Source organism: Dermacentor albipictus, chromosome 4 (assembly GCF_038994185.2).
Source record: "Dermacentor albipictus isolate Rhodes 1998 colony chromosome 4, USDA_Dalb.pri_finalv2, whole genome shotgun sequence".
NCBI lineage: Eukaryota > Metazoa > Arthropoda > Arachnida > Ixodida > Ixodidae > Dermacentor > Dermacentor albipictus.
In genome coordinates, this window is record NC_091824.1 from 167,216,133 (window position 1) to 167,235,868 (window position 19,736).

Here is a 19,736-nt window from a genome sequence, read left to right on the forward strand (position 1 = left end):
TTAAGCTATATATTTAGAGCAATGTGTCAGTTTCCTCCTCCTCCCATGTATCCCAGAGTTATTTTTATAATATGTAATTCAGGTGCTCTATATGTCTTTTTTTTTCTCTTTTTGACAGCTACCGGTTAATTATTTTGTGTATTATATGCATATCCCACTCCTGCAATGGCCCAGTATTCGGCTGATAGTATCAATAAATGAAAGTAAATACGGATTGGCAAACAAAAAGTCAGTACAAAGCCTACTAAGCCAAAGCGACATTTTTGTTTTCGACGCTTCTGACACGAGTGCGCGCAAGAGAACCAGCGTTAGAGAAATCTCCTCCATGATTGCTAAGCGCACATAGAACACTTTATAAAAACAAATAAAAATAAAAATAAAAGAAAAAGGTTCCGGCGTTTTTCGCGCACAGTCGAAGCAGTTGCGCAACACACGTGCCTGTGAATCCAGCGCGGTGACGTAGGCGAACACGTCTGTCTTGAAGAGGCGCTTGGTTCCACCGCACAGAGCGAGATGAATGAAGTAGTACTGCGGCAATGGCTGAGCCACCATGAACCGGCTGATGGTGGGCAGGATAGGTCCTATCGCCAGGTCGGCCTCCTGCGGCACAGGAAACACGGCGCATGTAGCGGAGAATCAGTGATTACATTGACGTACGTCGACACGCGTTTCTTCCAACTCTTCAAAACCTCTTGTATGTCTTTTTTTATTAGTGACTGATTATTGCTAATGAATGAATCAAGTTAATGAAACAGGATTCAACGACTCTTTCGGCATGCTGGCAGTAATGCAGCTTCTTACCGTTTTTTGTGATCTCGAACAGTTACTACTCATGACACACCACAAGCCATCGTCGGGAAGCGACAAGAGAAAAAACATTTGACAACTGTTCGACGCGGGAATCGGAATCGAATCACTGTCGTCGCTATAATTCGCACTTTACCAGAGTACTCAACCGGCAAAACAAGCCGAGATCACTCGCCTTCTTTTCATTAGCTTAGAAGTACCACATGCCTCAACTTCCGTCGTCGCTATAGCCATAGTTTTCGGCGTAGTCGTGGCTTCAGTAGCTTGTAGTTGTTACCGCATACTCTATCTTCATCGTCGGGACTTCTGCCTTACACACTCACCGCACGTTTAGAAGTGGTAACAGCTGGTTCGAACAAAAGTTGCTGTTGACGTACCTAAAACACCACTCTCGGCATCCAAAATGCCTTGGTCTAGATGACTCACTTGATTCGCAGTGCAGAATTTTATTTACTTTTCTGTATTACGAGCAGCCACGAGCAGTATTTGGGGACAAGATACGAGGTGCCACGAGATCGGCGACGCGTTGTCCTATAAAAGTGCGGTTAACGTACGATTACAAGCTTAAATACTAAATATGGAATGGTTAAACTGTGTAGGGCTATCCGAGTCGTGGAACTATCCATGTGCAGTGTTCAATAAATACCAAAATTAGAGCACTGCTTGTATATAACTTGAAATCATTAAATACGCAAAAGAGATCGCTAACATATTGTAATTCCATAAAAAAATTTGCCCATGTGCTAAAAAAGCAGCTATCTGTTTACAGGTAAATAGATGGCGTACTACAGTGTATTGTCTCATGACATACGAGTATGAATCAAAAGGTAGTACAAATGCTTGTTGCGAAATTTGTGCTTATATCGTTGTATTGAATTTTACGGATTGTTTGCCTTTATGTAAATGTACCAAGTGTTGTTTGACACACATTACTGTATGACTAACACATGCATCGTACGTGCTTCCTGATCGACATAAAAATAAATATTTTGGGTGCTTTATTATTTATTTATTTTGCTGACAATGATGTACCCAATATTATGGGTACATTGCACACTGTTTTGTTTCGAGTTGAAAAATTAGGTTCCGGAGTTCTACGTGCCAAAACGACGATATTATTATGACACACGCCGTGTAGTGAGGGATTTCGGATTGACATTCACCACCTGGGGTTCTGTGACGTGCCCTTAATGCACGGTACACGGGTGTTCTTGGGTTTCGCCCCCGTCGAAATGCGACCGAAATGCAGCGTTTGGTGTTCTGCTTGGCTGTACGTGTCCGAAGTGCAGCTCGAAGAGTAGGCCCAGTCAAAAGAAACATCTGTTCTTCTTTTGCCTCTCCTCGTGGGCATTTCTCGAAATGTCAGAATAAAAATGAAATTAAATGTGTATCAATGTACGTAGCGACGGCGTATAGGTTCTACACAATGCTGAGTAGCCGAATGTAATTCTGGCATTCTCTCGCGGGAATGCAATCACTTTTGTCAAAAATTTACCTGCACTAATAAAAACTCGTTTTTGTCATGAAACTGGACCACTTTTGTGCCCGGCTTTCGGGGGCGATACTTACGTTGCGGCTGATCTTTCCCAGACAGCCAGCCCAACTTCCGTTTGGGAAAGTGCCCGCGTAGATCTGCTCCTTCGGCACCAGGACGACGTGTCTGCGTAGGCGACATTCTTTACTCTAGGACACATTTTTGGTGAACGTTTCATCTTTGATGAAGAGTTTGTCAGCGTTAACTAATATTTCAGTAACTTTGCAGCACTTCATGCACTTGTCCAGCGCTTGTCCCGCGCCTTGACATTTAGCGTGGCGGTTACAAAATGCGCTTAGTGTCAGTTTTCAAATCTTACTGGTCGTAGGCATATGAATCCGCGTCCGTCTCGGCCGACTTAAGACCGAAACCGAAGCTATACTTTCCATCCGATGACACGTGCTTCACAAGTAGGATTAGCGCTAACAGAGGGAAAAAAAAAAAACACTTCGCTGCGTATCAAACAAACTTTTCGCGGCGTAAATAAAAGACTTTGTAAAACATCGGCTTCAGTACAGTGCTGCTTCTTTCTAGAGGTCCTGAGAAAAATACAACGTGCACTGCAACAGCACGTGTTGCCGGAGCTCAAAACGCCCGTTGTCTCATTAAATTATCTTTTTTAAGGCCGGCGAAGGACGATATGCCAGGACAACAAAGGACAGCTCATCCTTGTCAGGTGAACACGCGGTGAACAAGTGATGCGTCGTGCCACACTCTGTCAAGTCTCGACTTAATTATTTCCTTCGTGACCAATCAGATGGTATATCGCACCTTCTCGTTCACTGCTTGCTGATGCATCATCCATCTCACGCCCCCGTAGCAATTGCCGCGCTTTCATGTACGCCTAGTGAAATGACCACGTTTTGATACACACACACTGAAATACCGGGATAACACCAGCCAATAAGCAATGACACTACTGTATTATAAGCTCATCTATTTCACTGGATAAACTAGTTTTGCGCAATCAGTGGATAGTTCCGCGGCATATAGAATCGAAGCAGACTGCTCTTTCAAGAACTTGGCACTCTTTGGCCCCATCTGACCTTTGCGCCAACAAACTCTAATATTCAGCATCATATTTAAACAAGAACTTCTCATTTCTATTTGTGCTTTAATTAAAGGTGTCAAGTGCCATACATAGCATCATAAACAGCTACCCACTGGCAATAAGATCGTTCATAATGCAAACCACTAACACTATAAATGCAAGCAACCTAAATTTCAATCTCCCTGCCACACCTAGCGTCTATGGTGAACTTTTATTTTTGCAATTTTGTGGTGCGAAAATATGAAATACACAACCACTCTGCACTCAAGTGGCTAGGAACTTTGTAGTTGCAGTAAAATGCTTCTTGTTCGAAAATATTATGCACACACCTTTTATTTCCTTTCGTGCTTATTTTTATTAACTTTCAATCTCTGTCATGCCAGTTGAAATGAGCTGCTACTGGCCCAATGTTGTTTTTCTACAATCAATCAATCAATCAATCAATCAATCAATCAATCAATCAATCAATCAATCAATCAATCAATCAATCAATCAATCAATCAATACAGTTACTGCAGCACTGACTTGATAGCTAGGGTATTTATGCGGCTGAGCAATACCTAACCCCGTCTGCACTCTGATTACTGCTGCAGTGAAAAAAAAAGTCCGTGTACCTAAAGTGTACATAAGAGAACTTGAGGTGACAAATACTCGTCCGATGTCTACCTCCACGGCGTCCCAAGTAGTTCTGAACGTGAATTACTATGATTCTCTAAGTAAATGGATTTCGTCATGGAAACAAGGATACAACTTAATGCAATAGCGCTTACCAATACTTGTACCCTCGAAGGACTTATCCTATATATTAAATGGCACGTGAACATAGGAAAAGCTGATCAAGCTTCCTGTCTGTCTGTGTTTGTACTTTTGGGTGTGCATGTGCGCGCTCGCCCTACGCTGTTTCACCTCTCACTTGGAAATTCGGCCCCGCGCAGCTTCGTCGAGACACCGCCCAGGTTCACTTGGCGTGCTGAAAAATGCTTCATACGCTTTCTACTTTGAGACACGCTGTCGAATGCGCCTCGAGCCCATGCATACCAACTCACTTGATCATCAGTGACTCCGCAAGCAAATAGTAGACGTATCCGCCAAGCCCAGTGGCGACAACTGTCCCGTCAGGGTCACGGCGGTATCCAATGAGAGGCCGCATCTGAGCCGGAACGATTACACAGCTGTTAACAGTCGCGGTTCCACATCCTACATAATGTTTTAGCCCGCCTTTGAAGCTGGGTTGCATGAACAGGCAGAGACAACTTTGCGTGACAAACTATTCAATAACATCTACAGTTTTACGACTAAAGCTACACGACGACTCTTAATGTCGCACCATTTAGGTATGGATAAATATTGACCCCCTGTTCTTTTTTTATTTTTTTATTTTTGCAAATAACAGTTTCTTGATTTCAGCACGTTGAAATTCTTGCATTCCGCCCGCATTCATAACTCATGACCTCGTGCTCGCAGTAACATGCCATATCCACTAAGCGGGCATGTCGGACTGTAGATAATTGGCGATCAGGCAAACCAAAGGCTCACTGATTAACAGCTTAATTACTCAGTTCATGCCGCATACTTAAAAACTGTCATTTTCCGAAGAGTATTCACTTTTGTCACATCCTTTAAAATACAATTTTGCGCCCTAATATAGCGAACCATGGCCGCCTGGTTAAGGTGGCCATGGTTCATTAAAAAAAGAAAAAAAAAACGTATCGGTTATTTGGACCGAAAGCTTCGCAGTTGAAAAAAAAAATTTCTGGTCCGCGGATCGAACCTGGAACCCGCGCCTTTCCGAGAATGTTTGGCTTTCATGAAACTTTTTCCACCTTGCGGATTTCCGCAATACAGATTTGCCATAATACAGTTTTAATATTAACTTTCCCTGGTACATTTTGTTTCCGCAGATTATTGCCACTGTCACTGCGTATATTGGCACGTGAAGAACAGTTACCTCAGTTAAGCAGGCCCGGAGGACTCCAGTGAATGTCTCATTCATGGCTCAACTCTCCTGTGAACTGCCCGCTCTTGACCGTCGTGTTGGTGTCGGCAAAGCAACTGGTCGCTTTGATTCAAAGCAAGTCTTTGGTTTAGTGCGCGAAAAATAATACATAAACGAAACAATGCAGAGATGAAGGCGGTTCAGTCACACCGACGATTGGAGTACTGTCGATGAAACCTTTCACGATAGCTATCGCAGGGACGACTCAACTGCTACCCTCATATAGGACCACGGGACGTTCATTACGCAGTTCCGTCTCTATACATTGACATATATAAGCATACGAAAAGTGTGGTATAGTGTACTTAATATTCGCTCCGTTTATCAGAACAAGAAATCACTTTGAGATGAAATTAAATGTAAACAAATATCAGTACCTGTGCTCTTATCTATACCTCCCGTTTTCAGTTTTCTTTCTGGCAGTGTTTTCTCGTGTAGGCCTTGTTTACGTTCGCGTAAATTTGCGAATATTAAATTATTCAGAAAACAATAAATTTTTAGTAAAATTTTCGCTTTCTAACTTCTCGTATATAGTATAATTTGCCCATATTGGCATTGGAACCCATGTTTAGATTATGCACAAAAAAAAAAAAAGAAAACGGCTCTCCCCTATGAAAACTCCAAAAACATTTTCGCAAGGATTACACTGTGAATTTGCCCCGCGACAGTCAAAGCTTCGCATCTGAACATAGCAGTGAAGTTCCAACGCTAAACATGTTTGGTGACAGCTTCACTAGTGCAGTTCTATCATTCTGACAGCGCAGCTTTGTGGATCGCGTCTGAATTACAAAGTTGTAGATGAATGTAATGCGAGGAAAACCCATTCTACATTCCTCCTAACACAGCCACTGAAATATCGGGCATCTGAGTTGGCGATTGATCTGCCCCATTTTATCAGACACGTCGCTTGTCCCGGCGTTAGCGGAGTTTGCGGAACGTAGGCAGACTGGTGTCGTACAAAAAACTGATGTCGTACAACTACTGAACCGGTACGACAGTTTCTAATCGGCTAGAAAGGCGGGAGTGGGACAAGTGCTTTCCGTCGAATTAATCGAAGGTGTGGCGTTTGCATCGCTGTTGGCATCTCCGACCTCATATCGAAGCGAAGGTCTACCTTGACAGCAGGTATTTAGAAATACGCGTTTGTTAGAATAACAAAACGTACCACGAGTTCCTGTTGCCTGTGGCTGCCTTCGTGCTCGTGTTCGCGTTGAAAATTGCGCAATCGGCAAGTCGTGTTATCTTCAAATTAGAACACCTTGAGCTTAAATATATAGACAGCAATTAGAGGTACACAGAGGTGTGAAATAAGGATGAATCTATAAAAACAATATATCCACGCATACTTGCACTTGATCATCGCTTCCATTCTCTGCTGCGAATCTTTCCAAGGTTTGCTTGGTATAAGCGAAGCAAATCGACAAGAGTATCGATGCACAGCTAAGGCCTCACTGACAACAGTGAGCTGCACAAATTTTGTGCCAAAAACGGTTGTCCGTTGTTAAGTGCGGGCACTTAATTCGTCCCAGTCACGCGTCAACGTCTTGCACACGGCGCACGTTTCCCACGAAAAGCACTGCTGCACCAGGCCCGTGGGTTCGCACTAGGAACATGAACGGGTGATCGGCCGTGAACTCGACGGCGCGCAGGTCTCGGCGGGTGACGACCGAAGCTGAGCCTGCCGCAGCCTCGGTGCCTTCCTCGGTCACCTCAAGAGCAGCTCGGTGCAGAGCCACCGAGACGCCGCCGGCGAGCGAAGAAGCTGAGCCGCCGCAGCCCGGGTTTCCGCGGGTGGCCTGGCTGCTGCCACCGCCGGTCACGGCGACGCCCGAGAGGTCCGCGCGCGAGCTGAACAAATCGGTGACGCCCAGCGCAGACAGGGCGCGGCGCAAGTCAGAGGTCGTCGACAGCTTGAAGCGAGGCAGCTTCAGGCGGACCTGCGCGAAATCGCCATGCACAAAGTGATGCGCACTCTCAGGCAGAGTTGCCACATGCAATAACGGCCATCCGCAACCAAGTGTTCCTTCCAGAGGCGGCCCGCAACAGCCTCGTTACAGCTACCGCTAAGGGAACTTGGGATGCGACCTCAAGGCCGAACAATAAAATGTCACGACGCGTTAGCCTGCGGAGCCTGTATACCTTGGTGGAGCCGCTCACGCTGGCGATCATGGCGGCCAGTTCCGAGGGCGTGATGCGCCGTTCGAGGTCATCCAGCCCGTCTATCTTGTCCGGCAGCAGCACAACCATGGAAACGTTCTGGTTTCTACGAAAAATGCCGACGGCTAGTTCAGCCAATAGCGATATTGATGTGACTCTATACCACAAAGGTGACAAAATATGATCCGTTGACTGCAACAGAGCTAAGAGTGAAAAATACAGATGGATAAAGCCAGCAAACCGTAGTTTTTGCAGGAGTAGCTTGGGAAACACATGGTCATCAAGGCCATCCGATTCATCAGATTACTCGTTGAAAAAATGACTGCTCGGACTTCTGGAAGCTAGTGAATTTTTTGGGATGTCGTTTTAGAACTACTGGTCGTAAGACGGATCGATCGGGTGATTTCTTGACGCGCGGAAACATCATGGTTGAGAGTTTTAACGAGCCCACCATAAGCAAATCAAGAAAAAAGAAGTCTTACACATGGCGCCCTTGCACTTATTGCACACTTTTGCTAATAAAACCGTTCGCCTACTATAAGCTTGTTGCAGCAATATCTTAAAAAATTAGACAGTTTAAGAGAACGGTGAAATGGGATAATTGGCATTCATTTATAGTTACTACAGTGTAAAATACAAAGACGAAGGGGAGACACGAAACGAATGCTTTGTAATAAACCCATTCATAGTTGAATAATTCATAGAAATAATAATTGCCTATGAATAACAATTGTCTAAAATAATAAAAACCTAACAATAATAATAGGAATAATAATAGAACGATTTCTAGTAAACCCAAGCGGCTCAGTTAAGATCCCGCCTATGACTTGATAATTAAATATGCAAGACCATCTAAAGTGATATGAAAGCAGATGCCTCGTGGCTCTCGGGACAAGGAGCTATTTCTCTCATGAAGCACACAGACCCGCGGTTTTCGGAACAGTTGGCGCATTCGCGTACAACTTTCCAAGTAGAAGCTGGCCAAGTGGATCGCTCAAGTTATTGAACGTTTTGGCTATTCGAGGTTTCGTTAGTGGGATCTATCAAGTGATCAAGTCCTCGAGGTTGGCCTCAGCTTTCTAGTGTCGCCAAGCTGTTTCGACTGCCGAGTCTGACGCACACTTTGACTCTGACATGACACAGTAAGTAACCGAAACATCTCGTATGGAAGGTCACAGTTGAAAATGCTCGTCAGCAGGAATGAAGTGATTTAGAGCAAAGCATGGGGTATGGACTATCCAGCGTACAGTGTACCGTATACCGTTCCTTCGCTTTTTTTTTATTGCGCCTTGCTAATGTCTGTTTCTTCTCATAAAGGTCATTGTCTCGCAAGAGATGGAGAAAGGTGGCAGATGTACACCATTCGCTCCTTGGAAGTTACTGACCGCGGTCGACTGATTGACACCGTATCTATGTACATAACTGACGATGGGAAACTACCTCAAATTGACATTACCATTAACAGCACACTAAGCTCCCTCACCGTCACAGAGGCCGGAGTACTGAACCTTCTCCTAAACCTGGACACACACACACAAAAAAAAGGGCCAGGCCCGGATAAAATACCCAACGCTTTCTTGAAACGATACGCAGAATGGATGACGGAGTACCTCTGTATAATATTTAACAAATAATTATCATCATCTGTTCTCCCACAGGACTGGAAATCTGCAAAAGTTGTCCCAATACATAAATCAGACTGCAAAGACGACCCGTCCAACTTTCGGCCGATTTCGCTTACGAGTACCATGTGAAAACTTCTAGAACACATCATACTAAAACATATAACCGTTTTCTTAGAAAAGGAGAGTATCATATCACCATATCAACATGGCTTTCGCAGAGGCCTTTCTACAATCACTCAACTACTGGAACTAACCCACGACATATAATTTAATATCGACCAACACAAACAGACCTCACCCTACTCGATTTCTCGAAGGCATTTGTTCAGGTATCACACAAAAAACTCTAAGGAAACTTGAAATTACATTAGGTACAGGCCCCATAATTGACTGGATTTGAGACTATCTTACTAACCGTACCCAGTTTGTGGAAGTGAACCGACAGATTTCCCAGACAGCCCGGGTAACATCGGGAGTCCCCCAAAGAAGCGTTCTGGCTCCCCTTTTATTTCTAATTTTTTGTAATGACCTGCCCGCAAAAATCAAAGGAAACGTTAGGCTATTTGCAGACGACTGCATTCTTTATCGAAATCTTAACTCACGTGATGACCACATAACATTAAACAACGACTTGAAAGCTGTGCCTAAATGGTGTGCCCACTGGCAGATGACCATCAATACTTAGACATCTGCTGTTCTTTCAATCACCAGAAAAAAAAAGTAACTCGAGCTTTATGTATACCGTTAACGACGTTCCACTAATACGAGTTCATGAACACAAGTACCTCGGATTAACGTTAACACATGACCTCAGACGGAACTCCCATATAAATAACGTTACAGCGACTGCAATGAAGCGCCTTTTCTTTCTCGGAAGAAACCTCTGACTACCACCACCCTATACAAAACTTCTGGCTTACAAACCTTTCGTCAGGTCAGTCCTTGAATACGCAAATGTTCTCTGGTTCCCATAGACTAAACAACTTATTAAAAAACTAGAAGATGTACAAAGGGAAGCTCTACGGTATATATACAATAAGCATAAATCCACAGACTCGCCCACCGAACTACTTAACAAAGCCGGAATCCTAACAGTACAAAACCGAGCTGTACTAGCCCGTTCTAAACTTATGTACCAGCTCTTACACAACAAGCTTAATATTGATACCTCTAGATACATCTCCAGAAATGAAACACGGCCAACGCGGCATAAAAACACACACTCAATGAGCATTCTTTTCATACCGACTGCTTTAAGAACTCATCGAACTTTAAGCGATAAGAGAGTGGAATAAACTGAGTGAATCCATTAGTAACAGCTCCTCATTAGATACATTTGCTAATTCAGTGGAAAAACGTCTCCTTGCCTTACAGCTATGATTTACATACTCAGGTTTGTTACCGATCTTCATAGCCGAACACTTTAATCTAAGAGTGTTCTTTTTGTATGATGCATTTACACGCATGACTGCATCCTGTCCTTTTATATCCCCTGTGTTCTCAGGTTTTTTTTTCTTTTTCTTGTTTGGTTTCTTCTTTTCTCAGATTCTTCTTCAGTTACAGTATATTGCACCCAAATATTGCATTTGTGATGAAGTACTTAATTCTCTTGTTAAGCGAAACCAAAACCTTTGCAATAACACACTTACGATTATATAATGTATTTATATTCTTTGTTCGCAAATACTACCATATGTAGTTGCTCTTCATGTAATAATCCCATGAGGGATTGACATATATGCGAAATAAATAAATAAATAATAACCAAGCGCTGCCACCAACTCCAGAGGAATCGGGCGTTGATCTCGTGCCCTTGAGGCATGGCTCTGAATTCTACCATACCTGTACGGAATCGTGATCAGACTGATTCCAAGGCCCTCGTGGCGTCCGACGGCGAAGCGTCCCGTCCTGTACATCATCTTCACCTTGCGGCTGCGCGTGGGCGTCTCATAAAAGGGTTCCAGCGCGGTGAGCTCAGGATCGAACAGCTCCGCCCAGCTGCCTCTGAAGTAGACGGCGTTGACAAGCGCCACGCATGTGGCCGAGTCCACTGAACCGGGCGGTAGAAGCTCCACAATCTTGGACGCTGTCTCTCGGAACACCCACTCGTTGATGGCATGCCGCGCGGCTTCAGGGTCGGCGACGAAGTCGACGTTGGCCACCGAGGCCCTGTACGACGAGTTGACAAGCGCCACGAACTCGGGGGACAGTCGTACGTCGAGGCCCGCGTACAGCCGGTTGGCAAAACGAAGACTCATTTCAGCAGGACCTTCTGTTCCATCGTTGTCGAAGACATGGCTGAGACTCCTGATAAGCGAGGCGAACGCGTCGTGGATGGCGTGATCGCCATCCGGGGTACCGAAACGTGCGCTCGGAAGGCTCCCGGAAGATTCCTGGGAAATGCATCGGAAACCTTCCCGGTTGCAAGCTGACAGCTATTGAAATCTGTAGATCTTCGGAACTCGGCCTGATCCATCATCAACCCAGGAAGATATGCGTACTCTAATCACTTGTCTAAAATGAACGAAGCTGAAAAGACGTTTATAAATGCACTGCGTCTGCTAATGTGCGAGGGAACTATCTCTCACCTGTTGCTCTCTCCTTTTTTCTCCCTAATCCCCTCTTCACCAATGCAGTGCAGGCAACTCGATATATATATATATATATATATATATATATTAAGGAGATGAGTGAATAGGTTTACACCTACAAAGCAAGATCACGCGGAATTAAGGCGGACACAATGACGAGAAATAAATCGAACTACGATGCACTAAGAACAGATATTTTCTTTTTCTTGCTGTAGCGCTGGGCTACGGCGCGCATTTTCGTCTTGACATTCCAGAACATCAAACATCATTTGTAGTGAAGTTTCCAGCCAGCTTACACGTACAACTGAGCATCACCCACTCTGGTCTACTTGTCATTCTGGTATGAGTAGACCTCGCAATAGTGCTGCCATAACCAACACGGAAGACTACATGCATTACGAAGCAAATAATTGTGGCAGATTCATCCACCAGCCAGGGCAGCGACATGCCTGGCAGCTTATGGTGTAGCTGAGACTACGAAACGAAGTTCGTACACTGGGACCCTGTTGAACAAACAAAACATATGAGTTAGTGACTCCTGCTCCTGAGCCGCCTCACCGCGTCACTGTCAAGACAGCTGACAAAAAGCCCGTGGCTGCGGGCTGCCTATGGCTCCTGGTATTAAAAGGTAGCGATAGGTTTGCGCACAACGCACAGCAATGGTAGGTATAGTTTCATGTACTGGTGATAAAGGCGAGCCTTTCAACTTTGAAATAGTGCTCATCAAGGAAAAAAAGGAACGCAAAGAGGGGGTGCGCGACAGTCCAGACTCTACATGTATAGTGACACTGTGACCGTATACAGTATTTGTATCTCTTGCTTACGACCATAATTCTGCGCAACATTAATGCCGAAAGAAAGAAACGCATGTTTCGATGATCAGTTAACAATTTATTGAACAAACGTATCGATCGCATTGCGTGTATTTTTTTCATCCCCGAACTGTTAAATAATCGACACGTTGATTTATCTGCGCCGAGATTATCCAAGTCGGAGCATATGTTTGCTAACAACAGCGCATGGTTATTCCAAGCTAGCGTCCGCATAAACGGAAGCTTTAGAAAATTAAAATCTTGTTATGGTGGGAGTGATATTGAAATGCACATTGAATGTAGCCAGCACCCCGTCTGCCACATGCAACGGCGAGGAAAAGTAAGAAACTACCAAGTTTGGTGAGCGCGCACCCCACGCTGCATGTGTCCGTGCCTCGTGGGCAGATGGTGTTGTCAGCTGATGTGCTTGGCTTCAACTGTTCTCAAGATTTCGTCCGACCCAACGGCCTGGGCTGCTCTAAGTTCGAGGAGTCTTCTTCGGTTTATCGAGAGAATTAAAGGCGAGAGCTTGATCACAGCGCATACAAATTGTTCCCACGTGGCACGTCCGCCCTTCATTTTTTTTTCGCTCCCGATGTTTATCTCGTAGTCGGACTTGTCTATACTATACTACAGTGCCTAGCCCGACGGCCCACACAGCACCCGTGACCGCTGAACCCGATCCGCGAAAAGTGCATACGCAGACTTTCACCCAGGATGCGTCCCAACACGTTCGGACGTCGTCGGGTAGAGACACGACACGTAGAATAACTGTGTTTACATCCCTTCGAACCTTCTAGGCGTCTAGTCTTTCTTCTGCGATGCCCACTAACACCGAACTCGCTAAAAAGTTTGAGCATTTCGAATTACTGCTAAACAATACACTTGATTCACTTGTCGGCAGTCTGGCTGCCAAAATTGGGAAGAGATCTGATGATCAGAGAATCGGCAACCTTGCTTCTCTAGCTGAAAGCGCGCGTTTCCTGAGCGAACAGTACGGCACCTTCAAAGCGACATTTAATAAACTGGTATCCACTTACAAAGCGGTAAATTCTCAGAATCAAGCGCTAACGAAGAGAATTGCTGACATGGAACAGTACAGCAGGGTGAATAACAACGAAATTAAAGGCATTCCGTTATCACAGGGAGAGGAATGGTCTGCGATTTGGAAGAAGGTTGCCGATGCAATTGAGTGCCCAATTTCTTCTAGAGATATTGGCATATTTCATCGTGTGGCCAGCAAGATGTCGGACAGGAACATCATTGTGCGCTTGTGTTCACGTGACAAGAAGAATTAATTTCTTCGCAAGGGTCGCAAAGCTGTTCTGCCATGCTCCCAGATTGGCTTTTCTGGTAGTACAGATAGCCCCATTTACATTAATGAACACCTCACAGTCGACAACAAATGCTTATTCAGCATGGCTCCTGCACTAAAGAAAGAGAACATATCACAGTTTTTATGGATTGAAAACTGCCAGATTAAAGCCCGTAAATCAACCCATGACAGGGTCTTCCGAATAAACTCGAAGGCTGATTTTCAGATATTTGCGCAGGCGTAGCTTATTGCTACATTTCCTGTCCCGCGGACTGATTGCACACTCATCCTCGAATACTTTTCATCATGTCTTTGCTAACACCAGCCGAAGTTAAACCATTGCTTTCATCTTCTAATATCTCTATTCTTCATATCAATGCGCGAAGTTCGCGCAAGAAATATTGATACCATTTCTGCATTTACTGACTCACTTAGTCACTCGTTTTTATTTATTTGCGTTTCGGAAACATGGCTTGATAATGTGGATAGCAATTTATACGGTATTTGTCCATACCAAGCAGAATACTTTCATCGTATTTCGGATCGGTACGGTGGTTCCACTATATTTGTTTCACCTCATATAAAGTATAAACGTAGGCTTGATCTTTTTCTTAATGTAAATCACTGTGAATCGGTATGGATTGAAACTGACTCACATTTTAATTCCCATAATCGTAACAGCTTTTTTCTTGGTTGTATCTATCGCTCCCCTTCTTCATCTATCTCTGATTTTCTGGGTGAACGCTCCATGGTTTTGCAAAACATTTCTCATGAAAATAAGCAAGTCCTATTTGTCGGTGATATTAACATTAACTTACTTGACGTCGATAACGGAAGTGTAACAGCTTATAGAGACTATTTTGCTGGTTCCGGACTGGAATCATTAGTTACCTCTCCTACTAGGTGTTCTACTCATGATACCAACACGCTTCTTCATCATGCTCTAACATCGCGCCAACTCCAAATTCTGGTGTCATAGATACTCAGATCACAGAGCACAGTCTCCTTTCAGGCCGAAATACCTCAGTCCGAGCCTTGCTATTTTTCCTCCAGTTTTGACCGAGATAGTTTTGTTAACACTATAACGAATACCGATTGGTCTGTAATTGATTCCATGCGTGATCCCGATCAACTTCTTGAAAATTTTTGTTACATCTTTCTAGAACCCGTTCGCGCTAACACAACTACTGCCTGATGTAGGAAACATTTTAGGTTTCCCGGTAATTCGTGGGTATCAAAAGGTTTACGGATTAGTATGAGAAAAAAAGAAAACCTATACAAAAAGACTAAAGAGAAACCTTTTAATGTACGCTTATCGGCACGTTATAAAATTATTGCAACATCTTGAATAACTTGCTAAAGAAGTGTAAACGACAGTACTACGAAAATGAAACTGAAAAACACAAGAACAATCCCCAAAAAACAATGGCAACTTCTTATTGAGTTCATGAATTTACCTGGGTATAGTAATACTGTTGACAAAATAAATTACAACAATAAAACTCTTACTGATTTTTCTAGCATAGCAAATAGGTTCAGTGACTACTTCTTTAACATATACAGCAGCTATCATATGACCGCTACTTATTCCATTTATCACTGCAATTGTTCTTTTTTTTTTCTCTTTCCCGTAACTGCAGATGAGTTATGCTCCATGGTACTAGCTATGAAGAATTCTAGCCCTGGCTTAGATAATATTTCTGTACTTCATCTAAAACCTTTTGCACCACTTATTCCTGATATACTTTGTATTATAATAAATATTATTAGTAAATGTGGTAATTTTCCCAGTTCGCTTAAGAGGGCTACGATTATTCCTGTATATAAGAAAGGTGACAAAACGGAGGTGCTTAACTATCGTCCTATTTCTATTCTCTCGCCGATTAGTAAAATTGTTGAGAACTTATTTTGTAAGCGCCTAAATTTTTACTTTAAAAAATTTAATTTGTTGAAATCTCAATTTGGTTCTCGCGCTGGCAGCTCTACTAACTTAGCTTTAATATCCCCAACCGACCACATTCGTCACTCGATTGATACGGGTAACTTCTTTGGTTGGGTATATTTGGACTCTTGATACGATTAATCATAACGTACTTTTTATTAAGCTAGAAGCTTTGGGAATTGCCGGTCAATTGCTAAAACTCCTAAAAAGTTAACTGCATGATAAAGAACAAAAAAAATTTTTTTGGAGGTGCTCATTCTCACAACATCAATTTCTTTGTCTTGGCAAACTTACTCCTCGCCATCATTTTTCAGGCATGCCTCCAGCTGAGCCTCCTTCTCCTCGTACAGCAGACTGCTTCTTTGCTCTCTGCCTCTGTAACGACGGGCGCCGAACGCAGGCGCTGCGTGTTGAGCGGCTGCCCGGCGTCTACGCGAGACATCCTGCGTCCTATCCGGTGCCGCAGCTACATTACAGCGTATACGGCCACTGCACGTACAAGGCACAGCGCATGCGTTAGAGGAGAGGTGCTCCTCCAACATACGGGCTCTCCTATCGCCTCTTCTCTCGTACCTCTCCTTTCCTTCATCCTATACCAATATACACCAACCACTGCTGCATAGTCAACTATACTAAAGCACCGCAGACACCAGCAACCTCCTGTCCCAATCTACGCTTGAGCAGGCAATGTTGCTAGCACAATACCGCTTCTTATTCGGTCAGTAGCACGCGGATGGAGTCAAAACGTACGCCTGTGACGAACAGATCTCGGATCTGTTTGGCGGTGTCGTTGCGGGCTCCGGCGAGCGTCATTCCCAGCGTTGCCGCGATGGTGAGTGGCGAACACAGCAGGTTGTTACCGTTGGCCTTGCTGTCCTCGTTGAGAAGCTGCTTGTACAGGTTCACGGAGAAAGCGAACAGCAACTGCCCCAACGCAGCTTCCATTGCCGCACTGCGGCAAAACAGTATCGGTGAACATTTATGCCGCGTATGGCGTCACATAGCTTTTCACGATAACAGAGTGTTGATATTACAGAAAAAAAAGGGAAAGAAGGATGGGTGACGCTGCCCACTATAATTTGCCAAGCACTTACTAGCCATGTCATAGACTAGATTTACGTAATGAGTGGGACCAGTTAGCTAATTGTTGGTTAAAAAATAGGCGATTCAAAAGATAATTGGCAACGGATGTTAGTCAAAGAGCGGCCTTTATTCCTTTAACGTGTTCACGCTTATACAATCTGAGAGGAACAGTACGCACCCGCCTATAATAGGACGACCCATAAAATTGAACAAACACGTGTGAAAGTAAACCCGCAGCAATAAGCTGAAAGCCAGTCATAAATATAGCTAATATAGAAATTGCTTCGAACATGAAAAAGATGTAGTAGTACACTAAGCGCCATGCAATGGCTAATCATAAAAATTGACGACAGAAGCCCTTTTTGGACACTGCGCTCCTTCGATTGAGTCTTAATAATACACACAGAATCAGTGCTCGACAAAATCATATTTGGCGATGCGAACATCCCGGTGCACAGTTCGCAGTGACTGTGATCGAGGTTTTGCAACGAACCATGGGTGCGGCGTAGTCCAAATGAGTTTTGTTTTTCGACAATATATGCGTGACAGATTAAGCGTGGTGCTACTTCGCGATATCCTGCTGAACCTGCTGCGACCTCACTGCAAACTCCCCTAAATGCGATGATGCATGGTTGGGAGAACACAGCGTTTAAGGTATCGCGAAGATGGCCGACATCTGTGCCATTGTACTACGTGGAACACTGTAAACAACGTGTGACGAGGCGAACAAATCCTAGCAAAGCGTTGATTTTGGTAACGAGAAAAAATAGCTTTACCTTGGCTGTCTATTTCACGTTGAAGATCAGTGCTACGATGAAGACTTGGTGCGCAATCTTCTTCTGCTTCAGTGCCTGGTCGCAGGGTCATTTGACTGGTGGGTTGATCCTGCGTGGCAACCCACTACAGGGGTTAGGCCATGAATCGGGGCGTGGTAGAAAGAATTAGAAATACGTTTTGTAGATATAAAAGTGAGATATTAAGAGGATATTTATAGTACTTTAATGAATAATAATAATAATAATAATAATAATAATAATAATAATAATAATAATAATAATAATAATAATAATAATAATAATAATAATAACGTTGCCTAATTGTCTGAACTGTTATCTGAACATTAAGAAATTTGTTAAAGAGATGCTATTCATAGAGTTATTTATGATGAGAAAATTTATAGGAAAATAGCGTGGCAACATTATTGTATTATTTAGAAATTAAACATACGTTCTTGTTGCAGTAACCTATAATGCAGACGCACTATAGGGAGAGTAGCAGGGAAAGCGTAAGGCCCAGCCGAAGCTGGCGAAAGGGAGTTTCCAGATGACGTTCCCTTTCAATTGTTACATGCTTTCAGGTTCACTGCAATAATAACATTTAGGGGAAGGAGTCACACTGGACCAGTGTGAATAAACATTAAGCTGTAGTATGCAGCAATGCAGTCTGGTACATGCCACTCACAGTTTTTTTTTGTTTTTTTTTGTGGAACACCATCTGGTGAGTCACGAACAGCTAAGGTTCAAAAACAATCTGCGTTGCATAAGACGGATTCGCATGGCGTGGCCCTCATGAACAGAAGGTTTTCTGAAACGTAGCAGCAGTAGTGTACACCGAAGGTATAGTATAGAACGCTCAAGACTGGAGGCACTTCCCTTTAAGGGATGTCACCGCAAGTGCGTCCGCTGGCTGATTTAATACTCCCCCCAAATGGACGAGGCGCCGAGTGTTGGTGAACTAATATAATTTTGGAGAACATTAGATTAATTTAGAAATGACAAAGTGGAACAAATGGATAGGGTGTCAGCCATGATAACTGCTGAAGAAATAGACGCAGGGATTTCTTTTCTTTTGTATATTGCTAGGATTGCACAACACTTGAGAACTAGCTAGTTGGTATTCCACAGCTAACAAACTCGGAGCGCAAGATAGAAAGCAGTGACGACTGGACGGACACGGACAAATGCTTGTCCTGTCCCGTCCTCACTGTTTTCTCCCTTGCGCACCATGTTTATTATTTGTTAGAATCATCGCCAATTACTCTGCCTGCAATATTGGTGTGAAGTCGAGTAGCGGAAGGGAAAAAAACCAATTTAATGATGATGGAAAAATTCCCGCGCCTCCTTCTCTTCGCTGACAGAAGAATAGAAAGAAGAAGGATCTGATGATGATAATAATGATTATGATGACGACGACGACGACGATGATGATATTAAAGAAAATGCGCGTTCCTGATCGGGCTCAAGTATGGCCCTGTGCCTGCTTGGCCTTCTCTGCCCAGACCGCCAGTGCAAGCTGTCGGTCGACTTCACCGGCCCCTCCCCCCCCCCCTCCCCCCCCCCCGCCGACGTCCCCGGTCGACGTCCCCCCCCCACCCGTGAGTGAGTGGCATACCCCCCCCCCCCTCTTTCCGCCCAACGCACCACTCCTCATACACATTCCTAAAGCGTCGACAAATCAATCTACTAGGCTGTCAACATTTTGCTGCTTTTACAGCGAAAGCAGTGTTTGTGTAACTTCCGCAGTATTTTTCGGCCACCACTGAGAAAAAAATCATCATGTGGGCCGATCCTGGCGATAGCGCAAAAAGGGTCAAGAACAATGGCACATACCCCAGTGGACTCGGGAACCTGTAACGCGCCCTTCGGAATTTTCGCGATCGGCCTACCTATGGGGAGTTCTTAATGCCTGCTTCACCTCCGCCGCGGGTGGGCCCGGTATTGCAATATCTTCGGGATCGGCCTACGTATGGGGAGCTTTTAATGCCTGCTTCACCTCCGCCGCGGGTGGGCCCGGTATTGCAATATCTTCGGGATCGGCCTACGT

The 19,736-nt window shown here is 44.2% G+C and overlaps 1 protein-coding gene across 1 annotated transcript; it reads right to left on the reverse strand.

The window, feature by feature from the left end:
• Positions 1-445: 445 nt before the first annotated feature.
• LOC135910037 (ipis-1-like) lies at positions 446-17,813 on the reverse strand. The gene is made up of 8 exons (XM_070537782.1): positions 17,690-17,813; positions 16,581-16,782; positions 11,013-11,563; positions 7,528-7,651; positions 5,341-7,325; positions 4,439-4,542; positions 2,377-2,467; positions 446-600 (listed from the first exon to the last, which is right to left on the reverse strand). The coding sequence occupies exons 2-5, from the start codon at positions 16,773-16,775 to the stop codon at positions 6,918-6,920; spliced, it is 1,278 nt and encodes a 425-aa protein (XP_070393883.1). The 5' UTR covers positions 16,776-16,782; positions 17,690-17,813; the 3' UTR covers positions 446-600; positions 2,377-2,467; positions 4,439-4,542; positions 5,341-6,917.
• Between the last annotated feature and the right edge of the window lie 1,923 nt (positions 17,814-19,736).

Excerpts from the sequence above, each read along its gene's own strand:
- LOC135910037 (XM_070537782.1), bottom strand. The coding sequence starts at position 16,775 with ATGGAAGCTGCGTTGGGGCAGTTGCTGTTCGCTTTCTCCGTGAACCTG. Across the intron at positions 11,564-16,580 it reads GAGATCTGTTCGTCACAGGC|GAATCTTCCGGGAGCCTTCC; the intron begins GTACGTTTTGAC and ends TGCATTTCCCAG. Across the intron at positions 7,326-7,527 it reads GCGTGAGCGGCTCCACCAAG|GTCCGCCTGAAGCTGCCTCG; the intron begins GTATACAGGCTC and ends GATTTCGCGCAG.